At 44.7% G+C, this 21,995-nt stretch overlaps 1 protein-coding gene across 2 annotated transcripts; it reads right to left on the reverse strand.

Annotated features, from left to right (window-relative positions):
- Positions 1–270: 270 nt before the first annotated feature.
- csf1rb (colony stimulating factor 1 receptor, b) lies at positions 271–19,290 on the reverse strand. 2 transcript variants are annotated; one of them, XM_078286541.1, is made up of 21 exons: positions 19,024–19,290; positions 18,474–18,767; positions 18,100–18,236; positions 17,240–17,402; positions 16,842–17,145; positions 15,082–15,197; positions 11,905–12,016; positions 11,582–11,760; positions 11,336–11,457; positions 10,817–10,943; positions 8,419–8,523; positions 7,936–8,046; positions 7,492–7,651; positions 6,856–6,929; positions 5,439–5,527; positions 5,020–5,142; positions 4,211–4,322; positions 2,794–2,893; positions 1,334–1,460; positions 660–750; positions 271–452 (listed from the first exon to the last, which is right to left on the reverse strand). In XM_078286541.1, exons 1-21 carry the CDS (start codon positions 19,277–19,279, stop codon positions 400–402), a joined length of 2,955 nt encoding a protein of 984 aa, XP_078142667.1. In that variant the 5' UTR covers positions 19,280–19,290; the 3' UTR covers positions 271–399. The 2 variants fall into 2 exon arrangements, with proteins under 2 accessions (XP_078142667.1, XP_078142666.1); XM_078286540.1 differs by having other exon boundaries at positions 11,336–11,460.
- Between the last annotated feature and the right edge of the window lie 2,705 nt (positions 19,291–21,995).

Raw genomic sequence — 21,995 nt, forward strand, 5'->3', positions numbered from 1 at the left:
GATGTTAATGTGAACACGCTAACGCTAGCCGCTACTAGATACGTTAGCTAGTGTGCTAATCGGATGTGTTAACAACAAGACAGTGATGTTAGCTGACCAGATACTATGGTTAGCTAGCTAACAAGCTGACATTATCTAAACACTAAATCAATCAGATGGATCAGTGATGAAATGATCAGTTCAGTCAGAAACAGACAGAAATTATCCGTCTGATCAATTCTGTTGAGACGACAGAAACACAGTCAGCTGTTCACAGTGGTACAGTATCTATCTATCTATCTATCTATCTATCTATCTATCTATCTATCATAAGAAACACAGCACTGAAATAAAGCAGAGTGGAAACATTAAAACCCATGAGAACATGTTAAACTGATCCATACAGAACTCAGCAGTTCCTCAGGAAACCTGGTAGATGTTCTTCATCATTGCCTCGTCTTCCTCCTGGGGCTCTAGAAGCAGAACAACAAGGAGGAGTCAGACCGATAGGAGTGGAACAACAAGGAGGAGTCAGACCGATAGGAGCGGAACAACAAGGAGGAGTCAGACCGATAGGAGCGGAACAACAAGGAGGAGTCAGACCGATAGGAGCGGAACAACAAGGAGGAGTCAGCTCCATCATTAACTGCAGATGGCTGACATCATCTTCCTCTCATTACCTCGCTGGCCGCGCTCCTCTTCCTCTCCTCTCTTCAACCTCTCTTCTCTGGACTCTTCTTCTCTGCTCTCCTGGAGGTTTCTGTAGGTTGGCTAGAAGAAGAAAAGAAGAGTAAGGCCCTGTGTCACCAAAGACCTGTGAAAAAAGCGCTGGCGCTGTTCTTTCATTAATTCCAATGGAAAAGCGGCGCTTTCAGCGCCTACGACCCAAAACAGGTACCTGACCTCTTTTTAGCGCTGAGCGCCGTGAGCGCTGGACCTGTTCTGGACCTGTTCTGGACCTGTTCTGGACCTGTTCTTGACCTGTTCTGGACCTGTTCTGGACCTGTTCTTGACCTGTTCTGGACCTGTTCTGGACCTGTTCTGGACCTGTTCTCGAGTTGAAACTATTTCAACTTTTCTGAAGTGCGCCGCTCATCAATGTCACTTCAGAGTTCTACCAACCAATGAGGATGAAGCAGGGGCGGGACCAAGAGCCGGCATCCTGCCGTTTTGTAGCTAATGTTAGCTAGGCTAACGTTTAGCATAGCAACAACACCCGGAGACGTCGTCTCATCTCTCCGCTCCAGCGCTCACCTGACGCGACCAAAGTGCTCAGCACCAGCGCTTCAAGCGCTCAACAGGTCAGTTGGTGGACACGCCCCCTAAGTCTGTCTGTCTGTCTGTCTGTCCTCACCTGGTCGTTGTGATGTGGCAGCATGTCATTGGTTGGGGGGAGGAGCCTCTTAATGAGCTGACCAATAGTGTTGAAAGTTGGTCTCTCTGTCGGCTCCAAACTCCAACAGTGAATCATCAACTGATATCTGAAGAGGAGAGGAGGAGAGGAGAGGAGAGGAGGAGAGGAGGAGAAGAGGAGAAGAAGAGAAGAGAGGAGGAGAGGAGGAGAGGAGAGGAAGAGAAGAGGAGAGGGGGAGAGGAGGAGAGGAGAGGATGAGAGGAGAGGAGATAGGAGGAGAGGAGGAGAGGGGGAGAGGAGAGGGGGACAGGAGGAGAGGAAGAGAAGAGAGGAGGAGAGGAGGAGAGGAAGAGAAGAGAGGAGAGGAGGAGAGGAGAGGAAGAGAAGAGAAGAGGAGAGGGGGAGAGGAGGAGAGGAAAGGAGAGGAGAGGAGAGGAGATGTTTGAGTCTAAACCACACCCACCACCTGACAGTAGGTGTTTATTTGCTCAGATAAACACTATATGACATTAGAATACAAATAAATATTATTACAAGGTTTGGAAAAAGCTCAGCTAACACAGTTTGACAGGAATAAAATCCTTGTTTTAGATCAGCAAGCTAGTCCTCAGCCAGGAGCTGCAGGCCGTTAAATAAAGTTGTGTCTGTTGAACCTGCAGCCTGTCGAACCCTCCGCCTCGACTGAAAAACCCGTCGCTGCAGTTCTAACCCTGCTGTTATAGTTAGAACACACTGATCTGATCTGATCTGATCTGAACTGAACTGAACTGAACTGATCTGATCTGATCTGATCTGATCTGAACTGATCTGATCTGATCTGATCTGATCTGATCTGAACTGAACTGATCTGATCTGATCTGATCTGAACTGAACTGATCTGATCTGATCTGATCTGAACTGATCTGATCTGATCTGATCTGAACTGAACTGATCTGATCTGATCTGAACTGAACTGATCTGATCTGATCTGATCTGAACTGATCTGATCTGATCTGAACTGAACTGATCTGAACTGATCTGATCTGATCTGAACTGATCTGATCTGATCTGATCTGAACTGATCTGATCTGATCTGATCTGATCTGAACTGAACTGATCTGATCTGATCTGATCTGAACTGAACTGATCTGATCTGATCTGATCTGATCTGAACTGATCTGATCTGATCTGATCTGAACTGATCTGATCTGATCTGATCTGATCTGAACTGATCTGATCTGATCTGATCTGATCTGAACTGAACTGATCTGATCTGATCTGATCTGATCTGAACTGATCTGATCTGATCTGAACTGATCTGAACTGATCTGATCTGATCTGATCTGAACTGATCTGATCTGATCTGATCTGAACTGATCTGATCTGATCTGATCTGATCTGATCTGAACTGATCTGATCTGATCTGATCTGAACTGATCTGATCTGATCTGATCTGAACTGATCTGATCTGATCGTCTCACATCTCTGCAGGAGCGAAGTCCGGCTGAGCCATGTGGCGGCCATCTTTGATCATCTTGTAGAAATTGGTATCCACGGCAACGTTGGGATAGGGGCTTTTACCTGGATGGACAGACAGACAGGTAGACAGTCAGTCAGAGAGGTAGACAGTCAGACAGACAGGTAGACAGTCAGGCAGACAGGTAGACAGTCAGGCAGACAGGTAGACAGTCAGGTAGACAGTCAGGCAGACAGGTAGACAGTCAGGCAGACAGGTAGACAGTCAGGCAGACAGGTAGACAGTCAGGTAGACAGTCAGGCAGACAGGTAGACAGTCAGGCAGACAGGTAGACAGTCAGTCAGACAGGTAGACAGACAGGCAGACAGGTAGACAGACAGTCAGGTAGACAGTCAGGCAGACAGGCAGACAGGTAGACAGACAGTCAGGTAGACAGTCAGGCAGACAGGTAGACAGTCAGTCAGACAGGTAGACAGTCAGACAGACAGGTAGACAGTCAGACAGTCAGGTAGACAGTCAGGCAGACAGGTAGACAGTCAGACAGTCAGGTAGACAGTCAGGCAGACAGGTAGACAGTCAGGCAGACAGATAGACAGACAGTCAGGTAGACAGTCAGGCAGACAGGTAGATAGACAGATAGTAGAATTAATCTCCAGTAGATTGTCCTGGTCAGTTGTCCTGGTCAGTTAACTGGTCAGTTGCCCTGGTCAGCTGTTCTGGTCAGTTGTTCTGGTCAGTTGTCCTGCTCAGTTAACTGGTCAGTTGTCCTGGTCAGTTGTCCTGGTCAGTTGCCCTGGTCAGTTGTCCTGCTCAGTTAACTGGTCAGTTGTCCTGGTCAGTTGCCCTGGTCAGTTGTCCTGGTCAGTTGTCCTGGTCAGTTGCCCTGGTCAGTTGTCAGTTGCCCTGGTCACTAGTCCTGGTCAGTTGACCTGGTCAGTTGCCCTGGTCAGTTGTCCTGGTCAGTTGTCCTGGTCAGCTGCCCTGGTCAGTTGCTCTGGTCAGTTGTCAGTTGCCCTGGTCACTAGTCCTGGTCAGTTGACCTGGTCAGTTGCCCTGGTCAGTTGTCCTGGTCAGTTGTCCTGGTCAGCTGCCCTGGTCAGTTGCTCTGGTCAGTTGTCAGTTGCCCTGGTCACTAGTCCTGGTCAGTTGACCTGGTCAGTTGTCCTGGTCAGTTGTCCTGGTCAGTTGCCCTGGTCAGTTGTCAGTTGCCCTGGTCAGTTGTCCTGGTCAGTTGCCCTGGTCAGTTGTCAGTTGCCCTGGTCAGTTGTCCTGGTCAGTTGCCCTGGTCAGTTGTCCTGGTCAGTTGTCCTGGTCAGCTGCCCTGGTCAGTTGCCCTGGTCAGTTGTCAGTTGCCCTGGTCAGCTGCCCTGGTCAGTTGCCCTGGTCAGTTGTCAGTTGTCCTGGTCAGTTGTCCTTGTTACCCAGAGAGAAGATCTCCCACAGTAAAACTCCGTAGGACCAGACGTCGCTCTGAACGGTGTAAACACACTGGAAGATACTTTCTGGAGCCATCCACTTCACTGGCAGACGGGCCTGCAAATAATATCAATATTAATATTAATAATATCAATATTAATAGTAACACAATATCAATATTGATAATACTATTAAAGATACTTTCTAGAACCATCCACTTTACGGCAGATGGGCTGGAGAATACTCCTATTAATACTATCAATACTACTACTGCTGCTGCTACTACTACTGCTCCTAGTACTGCTGCTAATACTGCTGCTAGTACTGCTGCTAGTACTGCTGCTAGTACTGCTCCTAGTACTGCTGCTAGTACTGCTGCTAGTACTGCTGCTAGTACTGCTGCTAGTACTGCTGCTCCTCATAACGATCAAAACACCGGAGCTGTCATGTTATTGGAGGCCTGACAACAATAACAAGAATAAAAACCACATAGTTCCATACATTCAGCTGATACTAACTGTAATACTACTAATACTACGACTAATAATAATAATAATAAACAAACTTATTAAAAACAATTCATAACAGACCCAGGACTGACTGATAAACCTCAACTCAGCCTACTGTAATATCACCAAACTGTAACCATGGTGATAGCTGTAACCATAGAAACCACACCGACATTGCCCTGGACGATGTAGCTGTAACCATAGAACCCAGACTGACGTTGCCCCTGAAGATGTAACTGTAACCATAGTAACCAGACTGACGTTGCCCCTGAAGATGTAACTGTAACCATAGTAACCAGACTGACGTTGCCCTGGACGATGTAGCTGTCGTCCTCACGGATGTCCCTCGCCAGGCCGAAGTCACAGATCTTGGCGACACGACGGTCGGTCAGCAGGACGTTCCTCGCTGCTACGTCTCTATGGATACACTGACAGACAGACAGACAGACAGACAGACAGGTAGACGTAGACAGACAGACAGACAGACAGACAGACAGGTAGACGTAGACAGACAGACAGACAGACAGGTAGACGTAGACAGACAGACAGACAGACAGACAGACAGACAGGTAGACGTAGACAGACAGACAGATTTCCCCACATAGATCAATAAAGTTCAATAAAGATCAATAAGTCTTATCTTACCTACTGCCCAGTTAGGGTTTGTGTGTGTGTGTGTGTGTGTGTGTGTGTGTGTGTGTGTGTGTGTGTGTGTTACTCTTACGTTTTTGGAAGACAGGAAGTCGAGGCCCTGGGCGACCTGGTAGGAGAACATCATGAGGTCACCAAAACACCAGCTGTCTGTCTGCCCACCTGGGGGAGAGAGAGAGAGAGAGAGAGAGAGAGAGAGAGAGAGAGAGAGAGAGAGAGAGAGAGGGAGAGAGAGAGAGAGAGAGAGAGCGAGAGAGAGGGAGAGAGAGAGAGAAAGAGAGAGAGAGAGAGAGGGAGAGAGAGAGAGAAAGAGAGAGAGGGAGAGAGAGAGAGAGAGAGAGAGAGAGGGAGAGAGAGAGAGAGAGAGAGAGAGAGAGAGAGGGAGAGAGAGAGAGAGAGAGGGAGAGAGAGAGAGACTATAAAAGAATAGACTGGGTTGCACTGGGAGCACTGGGTTGGAGTTTTTCCTAGTTGATGAGAAGCTGCAGAGAAACCTGTCTGTCTGTCAGAAGCTGCATCACTCAGCATTGTGGAGAGGATCTGAACCTGAGCGGTGAGTTGGTGGAGCTCCAACAGGCCATGGAGAAAGACCAGGCCTCCAGGCCTCAAAGAGGTTCTTGAAAACCATTCAGAGACTCAGGAGGGGAAGGCAGGACGTCGCCAGGCTGTTCTCAGCAGAACTTTGTCAGAAGGTGGAAGGACTTTGAGGAACTCCTGAACCTGACAGACTGTCCCTCTGTTCAGGAGGCAGAGCTGAAGACTGGCAGAGGTCAGAGGTCACTGAGGAGGTTAGAAAGAAATCACCCTGACGAAGTCCATGTAGCCAAAAATGTTTGGTGGGATAAATAAAGCACAAAACAAAAAGAAAAGAGAAAAGTGTGCGAGTTGAATTGTCTTTATAAGTGTCAGTGTTATAAAGCCTCCTGTCTGCTCCTTGCTGGGTCTGCGTTCTTTCTCCTGAAGGTTAATGGTCAGAGAGCCGGAGAGGAACCAGCTGGAGCAGATCCATCCTGAGACGATGAAGGATCTGGATGTTGTTGGGCTGTCATGGTTGACGCGTCTCTTGAATATCGGATGGATTTCAGGATCGTTGCCTTTGGATTGTCAGACAGGAGTGATGGTCTCCATCTTTAAAAAAGGACCGGAGGGTTCGTTCCAACTCCGGAGGAATCTCGCTGCTCGGCCTGCTGGGAAAACCTCTGACAAGCTGCTGGGAGGAAACTGACCCACTGTGGAACCTCAGATTCAGGAGGAACGATGTGGATCACAGAACAGCGGAGCAGCTTCTTACTCTACAGATAACTGAGGCATCATGGGAGTTTCCTGATCCTGTCTCCATGTGTTCAGTGGATTTGTTCCCTGAGGTTTCCTGCAGGAGGCGCTGTGGCAGCATGGGGTGTGTGCAAAAGAGAGAGAAATCGAGCGAGCAAGAAGAGAGAGAGAGAGAGAGAGAGAGAAAGAAGGAAGGGAGAGTGTGTTTGTTTTCTCACCCTGGTCTGCCTGGCTGGGGGAGAGGACCGGCTGCATCTCCTGGTATTCTGAACAGCACGAAATTCCACTGTCACTGCCACACACACACACACACACACACACACACACACACACACACAGTTTATAGCTGAATGTGTGTAACCTCTGACCTCAGGATGCAATGCAGGACAGCATCTCAGAAACTCATGGTCGTCAGTCTGAAAGTTTGGCTGTTTTTCTTGGTTTTTAGAGATAAAGAGAGATAAGTGTTAAACCTGCTGGAGACTGCTGAGTCTCTGAGACTACAGTATTTGGTGTGACTGGTAATCCCAGAGAGGACGCTCTTCACTTGGATTATGGAGCTAGTCACCGTGGTAACGATAATTCTCTAGACACATCACCATAGTAACCATAACCATAACTGTGTGCACTGTACATCTGTAAATTACTGAGAAAACAGTTACCACTGATATCTTGGCAACCAGTCTCATTATCCATAAAGAACATCAATGTTAAAGAGATTTAAACACTTTAACACTGAAACTACCTGTGGTGTAAAATACAGCCAACATATTTTACACTGTTGTATAGAACATTTAATGAAAAAATCTTAAAATCTTCCGTCTTCTGTTGGGCTTTGACTAAAGAAATCGTACGTTCTGATTCGCGCCTGCTGGGCGGCCATGTTTTTATAAAGCTCCTCCCCCTCCACTTCCTCCACGCTCAAAATGGCTGCCAGGAAGTCCTGGGCCCGCCCCCTCAGGAGGTTGAGCAGGTCGCCATGGCTACAGTACTCCGTGATCATCAGCATGGGTCCTGTGGATAAAGGTTAAAGGTTAAACGGACACTGTTCCACTGATCATAGTAGAATAAGTTCTCCTTTACATTATTATGTTATAGTTCTATTACAATATGTATAGTTATAGTTACTGCTATATAGTGTTATATAGTGCTATATATAGTCAAGTAGTTATAGTTAGTTGTACAGTTATGGTTACATTTTTTGTTATTATATTTACCATAACTCTGCAGGTGTTATATAGTTACACAGTAACAGTTTTATAGTTATATATTTATAGTAATTATTAAAATGAGTGTACCTCCGCGAGTGCATGCGCCCAGCAGGTTAACAATGTTGTCATGGTAACCAAGATGGCTGAGAATTTTCAGCTCAGACATCAAAGCTTCCCTTTCCTCTGAATGAGCACTGGCTGTTCACACACACACATGCAAACGCACATGCACACGCACACGCACACGCACACACGCAAACACACACACACACACACACACACACACACACACACACACACATCATTTACCAGGTTTGTCTGGTGGGATAATTTCATAATTTCCCATGTGCCTGACTTCAAAATACTACTACTATTACTACTACTGATAACAATAATGATGATACTACTACTACTACTACTACTACTACTACTACTAATAATAATAATAATAATGATAATAATGATAATAATAATAATAATAATAATAATAATAATAATAATAATGATAATGGTGGTGATGAACAGAGGGTACAGAGGGATGATAGAGGTGATGATGATTTGTTAACTGACGTTTGAGCATCTTGACGGCGACTCGGGTAACGTTGTCGTTGGTTCCCAGACCGTAAGCCGTCGCCTCCACAACCTTCCCAAATGCTCCTGACCCCACCACAGCACCTAACAGAGAGCAGGGTCAAAGGTCAAGCACATTGGTCTTTTTCAATTTGTTCATGAACCCACCAAACACAGACACCCAGAAGGTACAGCGGGATGATAGAGGGTACAGAGATGAAACGAGATGAAACGTGAGCACTGTGCCTACTGTTTCATTGATCTACTTGATTACCGCATACAACGATTAAGACAGATTGAAAACGGTGAAAACAACAAACATGGACAGAGAACAAACACTTTGCTTCCGGTCGCTGCACGAGCATGCACCTGTGGTATAGAGCATGCGGTATAGAGGGATGATAGAGGGTACATAGGGTGCAGAGGGATGATAGAGGGTACAGAGGGTACAGAGGGATGATAGAGGGTACAGAGGGATGATAGAGGGTACATAGGGTGCAGAGGGATGATAGAAGGTACAGAGGGATGATAGAGGGTACATAGGGTGCAGAGGGATGATAGAAGGTACAGAGGGTACAGAGGGATGATAGAGGGTACAGAGGGTACAGAGGGATGATAGAGGGTACAGAGGGATGATACAGAGGGATGATAGAGTGTACAGAGGGATGATAGAGGGTACAGAGGGATGATACAGAGGGATGATAGAGTGTACAGAGGGATGATAGAGGGTACAGAGGGATGATAGAGTGTACAGAGGGATGATAGAGGGTACAGAGGGTACAGAGGGATGATAGAGGGGTACAGAGGGTAGAGAGGGTTGATAGAGGTTAGAGAGGGTACAGAGGGATGATAGAGAGTAGAGAGGGATGCTAGAGGGTACAGAGGGATGATAGAGGGTACAGAGGGTAGAGAGGGTACAGAGGGATGATAGAGGGTACATAGGGTGCAGATGGATGATAGAGAGCGCAGAGGGATGATAGAGGGTACAGAGGGATGATACAGAGGGATGATAGAGAGTACAGAGGGATGATAGAGAGAACAGAGGGTACAGAGGGATGATAGAGTGTACAGAGGGATGATAGAGAGTACAGAGGGACGATACAGAGGGATGATAGAGAGTACAGAGGGATGATAGAGGGTACAGAGGGTACAGAGGGATGATAGAGTGTACAGAGGGATGATAGAGGGTACAAAGGGATGATAGAGGGTACAGAGGGTACAGAGGGATGATAGAGAGTAGAGAGGGATGCTAGAGGGTACAGAGGGATGATAGAGGGTACAGAGGGTAGAGAGGGTACAGAGGGATGATATAGGGTACATAGGGTGCAGAAGGATGATAGAAAGGGCAGAGGGATGATAGAGGGTACAGAGGGATGATAGAGGGTACAGAGGGATGATAGAGTGTACAGACGGATGATAGAGGGTACAGAGGGATGATAGAGTGTACAGAGGGATGATAGAGGGTACAGAGGGTACAGAGGGATGATAGAGGGTACAGAGGGTACAGAGGGATGATAGAGTGTACAGAGGGATGATAGAGGGTACAGAGGGTGCAGAGGGATGATAGAGGGTACAGAGGGATGATAGTGTACAGACGGATGATAGAGGGTGCAGAGGGATGATAGAGTGTACAGACGGGTGATAGAGGGTACAGAGGGATGGTAGAGTGTACAGAGATATAATGATAGAGGGTACAGAGGGTACAGAGGGATGATAGAGTGTACAGACGGATGATAGAGGGTACAGTGGGATGATAGAGTGTACAGACGGATGATAGAGGGTACAGAGGGTACAGAGGGATGATAGAGTGTACAGACAGATGATAGAGGGTACAGAGGGATGGTAGAGTGTACAGACGGATGATAGAGAGTACAGAGGGATGGTAGAGTGTACAGAGATATAATGATAGAGGGTACAGAGGGTACAGAGGGATGATAGAGTGTACAGACGGATGATAGAGGGTACAGAGGGATGATAGAGTGTACAGACGGATGATAGAGGGTACAGAGGGATGATAGAGTGTACAGACGGATGATAGAGGGTACAGAGGGTACAGAGGGATGATAGAGTGTACAGACAGATGATAGAGGGTACAGAGAGTTGGTAGAGTGTACAGAGATATGATGATAGAGGGTACAGAGAGTACAGAGGGATGATAGAGTGTACAGAGGGTACAGAGGGATGATAGAGTATACAGACAGATGATAGAGGGTACAGAGAGTTGGTAGAGTGTACAGAGATATGATGATAGAGGGTACAGAGAGTACAGAGGGATGATAGAGTGTACAGATGGATGATAGAGGGTACAGAGGGTCCTGATGGTCTCTAAGTGGGTTGAAACTGAACCAGAGAGGGAAGGTAGTAGAGTTTGGTTTTGAACTGGACCGTCAGCTCCTACCAAGGCGGAGTTTGTCTCTTGGAAACTCCCACTTCTGATTGTATGGCAACTGGGTGGGGTCAATAAAGGTATAGTTGTTGCCATGGTTACTCTCAATGATCTTCCAGCGAATCTCATACTTGGGTTTCTGAAATGGAAAGAGAAACATGAACATGTAACAGGTTTCTGTTCAATTTTTCCATTTACTGGGGCATGTAAATGCCATAGTCAAATTTATTTTGGTTTTGTCAAACTGTGAATGTCAAAGGTCACCAGACGCAGTAACCAGGATGTTGGATTCACAAGGCAAACAACATGGTGTAGTGGATTGACAAGTGGAAGACTATTATTAAATTAATCCATGCAAACTGAGTTATAAGAGAAAACGCATAACTTCAAACCATGTAAACACTGTAAATTAAGTATTGCCTTAAACTGATTACTCCCAGTAATCAGGGTATCAGTGTGCATGTAAACATAATATATCGCACATTTCATATTTTGCACCTACAGTCAGAAACCAATAACAGACAAGCTTACCTGTTTGTATTTATAGAGGACGACCAATAGGAACAGGAAGAAGACAGTAGCAGCGCCCAACGCTCCAATCAGAGTTGGGGTGAAAACCTTAGGAGGTAATCTCACAGTAGCCAGATGTACAGCTGCTGAATACAACCATAACATATTAATAATAATACAACATACCACAATATTTGACATGATATGAAATATATTAGAATCTATATTTTCATTGATGAACCAACATGGTTTGATTCTCAGACTTACAGAAGAGAAAGACGTTGCGAGAAACCCCCACATGGTTGTAGGCCACACACTCCACAGTGACATCATCACTAATCGACAGTGGCAGGGTGAGATGTTTCCACACCTCCTCCTCCTCTTCCTCCTCTGGATTGGAGGTTACATCAGTTGAAGAAACATGATATGTGGTGTTATCTCCACACCTGCCGATACACAACACACATTACTCCTTCAGAGTACCCACCCAGATTTTCTCAGCTTGTCCAGGGATTAGAATTAAATTCAATTAGATCTGATCTGATTTTGAAATCTGCATATTTTTCACACTAAAAATATTTTCTACATACGTGTCCATGGCCCCGGGGCAGATGTACCACAGGATTGTGGGTAAGGGGTATCCAGAGCTTCTACAGGTCAGAGTGCCATTCGACATTCGTTTGACTACAGCAGTTGGAGAACCTGGAAGGATACAATTTTAACCCAGAGGGATAATTGGGACAGTACAACAGCAAAGAATAGGATGTGAATAAAAATATAATTACAAAAAATAAAAGCTGGTAACACTTTAAAATAATGAACTTTTATAAGCCCTTAATAAACAATTATTACTGATGAATTAATGGTGAGTTCATGTGGAGTTAATCATCAATTCATTATTATCAATGATTTATCAATTATATATTAATAATTTATAACAAATTAGTACTTCATTAGTAATGACATTAGTTAGTCTTCTGAGAAATATGGTAGTTAGGGAACTGCGCAAGGCAAAAACCACATACTTTACGCAACTGATTGTACGCACTGACAGTACAGAAATTGCAAATTAATTTTATAATTACTTCATTCAATCAGTGAAGGAGCTTGCTGAAAATTTTGAACCAGTAAAATTACCACAGGTTATTATGACAGATTCATTGCAATCTTTCTATATTATGGAGGTTGACCAAGAGAAAGTGGGTAAAATCTTCAACAAATAAGTAACTCAAAGACAAAGGATCTGTTTGGGTTGGATACTGCTCTTATTAAAACATACAGCTCCACCCTGATCAAACCTATAATGTATCTGATAAACCTTTCCATCAGAACTGGTAAATTCCCACAAAGCTGGAAAACAGCGATCATCACGCCAATTTTTAAGGCTGGAGCACCAAAACAAGTAAGCAATTATAGACCGATTTCTATTCTACCCATTTTCTCAAAGGTCTTGGAAAAAGTTATTGCAGAACAACTGGTTGACCACCTTGAAAGCAATGAACTTATTTATCCTAAACAATTGGGATTTAGGCCAGGGTATTCAACAGAAATGGCCAACTGCTACCTCACTGAAAACATCAAGAGCTCACTAGACAAGGGTAATGTAGTGGCAGCGGTGTTTTTAGACCTTAAAAAGGCTTTTGACACCGTGAACCATGACATACTTCTGAACAAACTTAGCACCTTTCATTTTTCAGAGCAAGCAACCGGTTGGTTTGCATCATATCTCGAATGTAGAGAGCAATGCATTAAAATCAATGCAAAACATTCAATCCCCTGACGATCCAGAATGGGTATTCCACAAGGCTCGATCTTGGGGCCTCTGCTTTTCAGCTTATACATAAATTATTTACCAACATGCTGTAAAAGAGCTGGCTGTCAAATGTACGCTGATGACACAATCATTTATGTATCAGCTAAAACCCCTTGTGTAGCAGCAGAGACATTAACAAACGAAATGGAGGGTGTATCCCAGTGGCTCAAAAACAATCATCTAACCCTGAATCTTAAAAAGACTGTGTCAATGTGTTTTTCCATGAGAAGGAAAGCAAAAGATAAGCTTACAATTAAAATAGATCAAGAGGAAATAAAGGAAGTCAGTGATTTTAAATTCTTAGGTGTCATTTTGGACTCCCAACTCAAATTTTATAAACACGTTAAAAAGCTATGCAAGACAGTAAAGACAAATCTGAACTGCTTTAGAATGATAAGACATTATATACCCCTTAAGGCAGCTCAACTGTTCATGCATGCCATGATATTTTCACATTTATCTTATTGTGTAACTGTATGGAGCCAGGCTTCACAGTCAACTGTCAAACCAGTTATATCCCTATACAAACAAGCACTGAAAATAATGGATCAAAAACAAATGAAATGGCACCACTGTATAATTCTGAAAAAGTACAAGTTGCTCAGTTATGACAGCTTTATCAAGTTTTCTTTTATCAAATTGATTTTTAAATGTGTGAACAATCTCGCCCCAGCTGTACTTTGTCCATATGTCACAAAAACAAACACCAATATATCCGCCACTAGGGGATCAGCAAATGGCAACTGCAGGGTGGCACAGCGCAAAACTACTTTCAGTCAGTCATCTTTTTCAGTAAAAGGGATTTTTGGAATGCCCTACCAACAGAAATAAAAACACTAACTGATCTGAAAACGTTTAATGAAAAGGTGAAAGACTGGCTGAAACAAAACCAAACCTGCGATCACTGATCATTGATCATGCACTTGTGCACGCACACATGCACATGGACATGTACACACAGATAGAGGAATAGACACATAGACAAACATACATACATACTCATAAAGACCACGTGCATGCATGTACACGGACATACACGCCTATAAACATTATGCACATACACATACTGTATACTACCATGAATTAGGAAACATACACACGTGCACACATACACTTATGCAACACATGTAAAATGATTGTAATGTGATGTAAATATTGTAATTTTTGTATGATCATGTCACACGTATGAGAATGTCACTACTTATTATGTGCTCAATTAACTAATGTACTTGTGGTAATGATGATATGTTATGACCATTTTTAAGTAGAAAAGCCTAACCAGGGACAGGGGTAGCAAATTAGCCTTGGCTAGAAATCCCATATGCAACACATCTGTATCATGTTATTGTAACCTATTACAATGTTTGTTTTGCATTGTCCCTGACAAATAAACTAATAAATAAATAAATAAATTTGTTCATCATTAATTAAGAACAGTAATGATTTCACATGCTCCCTAGGAAGTTGCATGTATACTACATTATAAATCAAATACAAAAATGTAACTAATGTCATTACTAATGATGTACTAACGATGTACTAATTTGTTATAAATTAAGATATAATGGATAAATCAAAATAATAAATAAAATTAATAATAATGAATTGATGATTAACTCCACATGAACTCATCAGTAATTCATTGTTTATTAAGGGCTTATAAACACTCATTATTTTATAGTGTTACCTAAAAGGGCAAAGACAATTTAGTTTTAGTTTTAGACTAAAATTAATTTGTTGACAAATTTACAGATCTACGGATGTTTTCAATTTACAGGTGTATGCATTTGGGAGGAAGAGAAGGAGAAGGAGAAGAAAGAGGAGGAAGGGAAGAAGAGTACTAAGGAGGAAGATGAGGAGAAGCTGATGAAGAAAATGAAGAAGAGAAGGACTAAAAGAAGGGGAGATTTGTAGTTCAGCCCAGCGGTGAGGAGGAGGTGCAGGAGTTTCTTACGATAAACTCGGAGGTCGATGTTCTGGGAGTCACTGAAGAACGAGGAGGAGAAATGTAGGGAGTAGCGACCTCTGTCCTCCTGCCTCACCCTCCGCAGCAGGAGGCTCGCCTTGGACCTGCAACATCACCAATACCACCTTAACAGATACCAACTTAATACACAGCCAAAACCAACAATACCACCTTAACAGATACCACCTTAATACACAGCCAAAACCAACAATACCACCTTAACAGATACCCCCTTAATACACAGCCAAAACCAACAATACCACCTTAACAGATACCACCTTAATACACAGCCAAAACCAACAATACCACCTTAACAGATACCCCCTTAATACACAGCCAAAACCACCAGTACCACCTTAATACACAGCCAAAACCACCAATACTAGCTTAACAGATACCACCTTAATGCACAGCCAAAACCAACAATACCACCACAACAGATACCACCTTAATACTCAGCCAATACCAACAATACCTCCATAATACACAGCCAAAACCAACAATACCACCTTAACAGATACCACCTTAATACACAGCCAAAACCAACAATACCACCTTAACAGATACCACCTTAATGCACAGCCACCTCCCTCTGTCCTCTTGCGTCACCCTCACCTGTAACACCAACAATACCACCTTAAAGACAGATAGTTTGTTTTTAGCCAAAGCTACCCTTGCTGGCTAGCTGGCCTGCTGACGCTAACCAGCATGGTAATGACATGTAAGTAGCTTTAATACTCTCCATCTGATGAACGCTGAGCCAATTCTGATCCGATATTGTGCTGGGATCGCTCGTGCACAAGTTTCTTTTCAGTGACGATTTCTTAGTCAGCCTGATCTCCTGAAATTTTGTAAAATAAGCACAAACTCTGAAAAAGCATATACATGCTCTGTGCATGAAAAGTGAGAGAATTCCATGTTCCCAGCACTAAAGTCACACTGAAGCAGCTCAGTGGACAGTCAGGGTGTTGTGGATCGGCCGATGAGTTTGATTTCAATGCCAGAGACCGAAGTTCAATTCCCAGCTTGTACAAAGGAAATTTATAGGGTCAAATTTTTATTTTTAGGGAATGTTTTTCTTATTTAACCATGACCAAAGCCTTTCCCACACCTTAACCAAGTTGTTTATCTGCAGTACAACGGGGTCATCGCAGCCAGCTCACCTGACAAGACTACGTCCATACCTTCTGTGAGCCGGTTGGCACAACAATCACTCCTTCTCCTCCTTTAAGGCAACAATCACTCCTTCTCCTCCTTTAAGGCAATAATCACTCCTTCTCCTCCTTTAAGGCAACAATCACTCCTTCTCCTCCTTTAAGGCAACAATCACTCCTTCTCCTCCTTTAAGGCAATAATCACTCCTTCTCCTCCTTTAAGGCATTCCCCCTCCCTAGGACAGAGCCTTGCAGCTCAGGTCTTTGTGGCTTCATAGGGTGCTCAGATGGGCGCCCTCCCTCCCTGGTGTTTCATCGATAAGCCCATGACACCTCGACAGCAGAACCAGCATCCTGGATCCGCTCAGCTCTGCTCAGCTCTGTCCTGCCACCTTACTGCCGGCTTGGTTCTGCTCATTTCTCTTCAGCCACAGCCAGCAGGATGCTGTTTCTGCCTGCTTGCTGATGTCGGCTACCAGCTTCTTCCCAAGGCACAGTCAGTTCTAAGAGAACCACCTGCTTCCTAAACTTGACCGTTAGCCAACCTTTAGCTGTTCACATAATAATAATAATAATAATAATAATAATATTAACCTTTGGTTGTTTGCAGTGTAGCTCTCCTGGTATGTTGTGTTGTTGTTGTGTGTTGGTGTCGTCCAGCGCTGGGAGATGATTGGAGGATAGGCTTCTATCACAAAGGTCAGCTTCACATCCTGACCTTCATACACCTCCACTCTGCTAGCACCGCTAACATTAGCCCCGGTCACAGCCAGTTCCCCATTGCCTTCCACTGTCTTGGTACTAATGTTAGCGACCAGTTCCCCATTGACGTCCGTTGTCTTGGTGCTAACGTTAGCGTGCTGCACAGGCTGCAGGTAGACCTTCAGGTAGGGACCATCTGATGAGGAAGAGGAGGGGGAAGAAGAGAGAGATTGAATATCTAACACTCTTGAATATCATTAACACCCCTCCCTCTCTCCATCCCTCCTTACCCACTACTCTGAGTCTTGCGATTGCTGTGGTGACCCCGGCTTCATTAACAGCAGTACAAGTGTAGGATCCGCTGTGTGTGCGATTGACAGCGGCGACAGTCACTGTGCTGTTGATGTACAGTCGCCGGTCGCTATAGTGACGGCTGTCGCTGACGTTCAACACCTGGAAAACACCGGGACACATGTAAGACATTTAGAGGATTTATAAGCAAATCCTGCTGTCAAAAAAACCACTGATCTGCAAATAAGAATTCTGATTTTCTCATCAATGTTTCAACAAACTCCTCCCACACAAACGACCAGGGAAACTTTACGTTCAAGGGAGAGAAAGAAACAGCAGAACTGCAGTTTATATTGTTACTGTTGGGTGAAATGTTTCCAAAATGTCTTCCTGGACCCCAGGAACAGTAGTTGTTGCCTTGGTAACAACTAATAGGGATCCAAATAAACAATAAACCTGTATGTGTGTGTGTGTCCAGGTGAGGCTGTAGAAGTGGGAGGGGTTACTGGTCAGACAGGTGACCTCTGACCTCTGACCTGTGTGTGTGTGTGTGTGTGTCCAGGTGAGGCTGTAGAAGTGGGAGGGGTTACTGGTCAGACAGGTGACCTCTGACCTCTGACCTGTGTGTGTGTGTGTGTCCAGGTGAGGTTGTAGAAGTGGGAGGGGTTACTGGTCAGACAGGTGACCTCTGACCTCTGACCTGTGTGTGTGTGTGTGTCCAGGTGAGGTTGTAGAAGTGGGAGGGGTTACTGGTCAGACAGATGACCTCTGACCTGTGTGTGTGTGTGTGTGTGTGTCCAGGTGAGGTTGTAGAAGTGGGAGGGGTTACTGGTCAGACAGGTGACCTCTGACCTCTGACCTGTGTGTGTGTGTGTGTCCAGGTGAGGTTGTAGAAGTGGGAGGGGTTACTGGTCAGACAGGTGAGCTCCAGCTTCTCTCCTTCCAGACGAACAATTTCATCCTGACTGATGGACACAGAGGGAGGAGAACGTAACCCTGGAAGACAGACAGGCAGACAGACAGACAGTCAGACAGACAGGAAGACAGACAGACAGGTAGACAGATAAAGATGTGTTAGTGTTGTTCTCTGCCCATTCAGCTTCACACATTCTGAATTAGACCCTAACTAACTAACTAAGTTATTATATAGGCAGACAGTCAGACAGACAGGTAGTCAGAGAGACAGACAGACAGACAGACAGACAGACAGACAGAGAGACAGACAGGTCTTACTGGGCACCACCAGCAGGTGGAGAGGATCGGAGGGAATCTCCTCGCCGTCTCTCCAGGCCGAACAGACGTATTTTCCGCTGTAAGATGTTCTCAGTTCTCGGACCAGCGCTCCTCTCCGGGGGTCAAAGGTCACGTTCATGCCCCTCGGCAGGACACGCTCACTGCCCACAACTGTCTCCAATCGGAAGGCCAGGTCTGTGACGGACGGGTCGGTCAGCAGACACTCGAACAGGAAGTCCCTTCCCTCCTTCATGTCCGGTTTGCTGCGTGGCGTGACGAACAGGCTGGAGGGGTCTGGAGAGGGGCATTATGGGAAACTGGAGGTGATTTGTTTATTTTGGTAGTGTTATGATGTAGTAGCATTGTGATGAATTGACCAATCAGAAGGCATATAATCTGTTTAATGGCAGCCTCCCGCCTATCAAGATATGCTGTATATGGATGATAAGACTACAACAGCAACCTTGTACCAAAAGGTTGCTTGAACAAATTAAATGATAACTGAAGTTGGGCTAAGATGAAAGTTAAACCTCCAACTCTCCAGTTTTACCTTTAATGTAGAGGTGAATCCAGACGTCCAGGTGTTTCAGGCTCTGGTTCCTGTACCCACAGCGGTACGTCCCGGTGTGTCTCGGGTCCGACCGCCTCACTACCACCGTGTCCCCCAGTCCGTCCCGGTAACGCAGACGAAACGCCGTGCTGGACCAACGGACCGAATCGTTGCCGTGACAACGCAGGGTGAAGTTGGAGCCGGCGGTTAGAACCTCCTCGGCCTGGTCTGGCAGAAGGATGGAGTTCAGACGCATCGATGGAGGAGGAGGATCTGTAGACAAACAGACATCAACAACAGTAAGAACAACATGAAATACAATTAAAACAACAATAAGAACAACATGAAATACAATTAAAACAACAATAAGAACAACATGAAATACAATTAAAACAACAATAAGAACAACATGAAATACAACAATTAAAACAACAATAACAACACAAGATACAACAATTAAAACAAGAACAACATGAAATACAACAATAACAGCAGTGACAACAACAATAAGAACAACATGAAATACAACAATTAAAACAACAATAAGAACAACACTAATTACAACAACAATACAAACACTACAAACATTACAATATCAATGACAACAAAACTAATAACAATAAGAACAACAATAATAACAGCAACATTAACAAAAGTAAGAACAGCAACAAAAACTACAAAAACAATATCAACAGTAGGAACAACAATAACAACAGCAACATGAAGAACAACAACATCACAGCAATACGAAGAGCAACAACAACAAAGACAGAAGAGAGTTGACTGAACAGGAGGTGAACTGGATTTAAGGTTGAAGAGGATCCATTAAGCCCCAAACCGTCATTTTTATGTCTAATTATCAGATAGTTTTATTATAATCGATACGATCATTTTGGACCCCAACCCACGCTTTGCACATCACGTTTTTAAAAACCTTTATTTATCCAGGGACTTTTATTTATCCAGCAGACTGAGCACAAAGGCTGCAGAAAATAAAAGGAAGTTGTGAGTTGTATTTATAACAGCTGATGATGTTTTTGGAGAAGATGACAGAGGGAAAATGTTAATTATCTGCTTTCACTGCCCAGATTCTCCAGCTGGTCTGAGGACTTGAACAACAACCTTCAGGTCACAAGTCTGTTAATCTAACCTTGGATCTAACTCCATCACCGGGTCTGCAGGGATGAAGAAAGACACAACCACTGAGTACTATACTACAGTACTCAGTAATACTGCTACTGTACTCAGTAATACTACTACAGTACTCAGTAATACTGCTACTGTACTCAGTAATACTGCTACTGTACTCAGTAATACTACTATAGCATCATGGCGGCCACTGCATGAAATCGATTTTAGCGGTTTTATTTGTTTAACCCTATTTTATCACAGCTCCATTGGTTTTACGAGATTTCTCAATTGGGTTTTCGTTTTATTGGACTATATTCTGCCAGCTCGATAGCCAAGCCGCCCCGGCTGTTTGCTTGGCTAGGCTCGCCTTTAGCCAAGCTGAACAAAGTTAACCTCAACTATGCCCTGTGAGGACTGTGTACTGCTTCAGAAAGCAAACAGGAATATTACTAACCTCAAGGAAGACATTCAACGGATCTCTGATGAATTACAGAAGAAAGACTCACTTCTATCCAGCTTTATGGATGTGGCTTCTGGGCAGTCTAAACGGATTGCTACCCTCAGCTCAGCCATCCACGACACAGTCCTGCGGGACCTTCCACTTGTCCACGGCCTTCCTCCTGCTCAACACCCAACCATCAGTCGTCCTGTGCAGAGGTGGTGGCCCGCGGCGGAAAGAGAGATCCGGTCAGGGCTGCCCCACCACCTCGCTTAAATCTCTCGAACCGTTATGCGATTCTGTCTGATGAGGCTCCGGTTCACCGGGCTGATGCCCCTGCGGTCACGATCCCACCTGACCTGGACCCCTCCCTTGCAATGGCACCTGCTGACACTGCTGCTTCTTCACCACCGGTGGCTAGGATCGATCGGGCGGCTCGACATTCCACCGTGGGAAAGCCAAATAAGCGGCCCCCTCCCCGGGCAATGACCTCCTCTTCCCGCCGTAAGATGCTAAAGGAGGCTGTGATCCAACGCCCTGGAGGTCTTCCTCGCTCCGAGCCAGCAGGATTTCACTCCCCTCCCAAGAGTGATGCCACCTCCTCGCCACAACACTTTCCACAGCACCCGGCCACGCTACACGGTAGTCGTCACCGCTCCCTCGACGGCCCATTATCACAGCCACAGCCAACAACCCTCATCATCAGGGACTCCATCATCAGAGACGTCAAATCCAGGTCGGCGGTGACCCACTGCCTTCCTGGAGCTAAGGTAACTGATGTTATCACCGAACTTACTGGCCTACTAACTCTGTACCCCTCTGTATGTACGGTCGTCATTCACGTTGGCACTAATGACATCCCACGTCAACAATCTGAACTATTGAAACGGGATTTTTATCTTCTTTTTAACTCACTAAAGTCCACTGGAAAGGATATTTTTATCTCTGGCCCCCTACCGACAATCAATCGGGGCTATGGGCGTTTTAGCAGACTGCTTAACCTCCACAGTTGGCTTCAATCCCAATGCACTCGTCTGAATTATGGTTCTTTTCAAAAGGGATGATCTCCACCCTAACCACCGTGGCTCACAAATGCTGGCTGGTAACATATTTTATTCAACCACATTCAACCAAAATCAAGTCATTTTTATCTCATGCTGATTTAGAGAAGGTAATTCATGCTTTTATTTCATCTCGTCTAGACTATTGCAACTCTCTCTATACCTGCCTCAGTCAAAAATCAATCTCATGTCTCCAGCTTGTTCAAAATGCTGCAGCTAGAATTTTAACTGGCACTAAACGTAGAGACCATATTACCCCAGTCTTAGCACATCTGCTCTGGCTACCAGTAAGATTTAGAATTGATTTTAAGATTTTACTGATTACATTTAAAGTACAGAAA

The sequence above is a fragment of the Centroberyx gerrardi genome, chromosome 11 (genome assembly GCF_048128805.1).
Source record: "Centroberyx gerrardi isolate f3 chromosome 11, fCenGer3.hap1.cur.20231027, whole genome shotgun sequence".
Lineage (NCBI taxonomy): Eukaryota > Metazoa > Chordata > Actinopteri > Beryciformes > Berycidae > Centroberyx > Centroberyx gerrardi.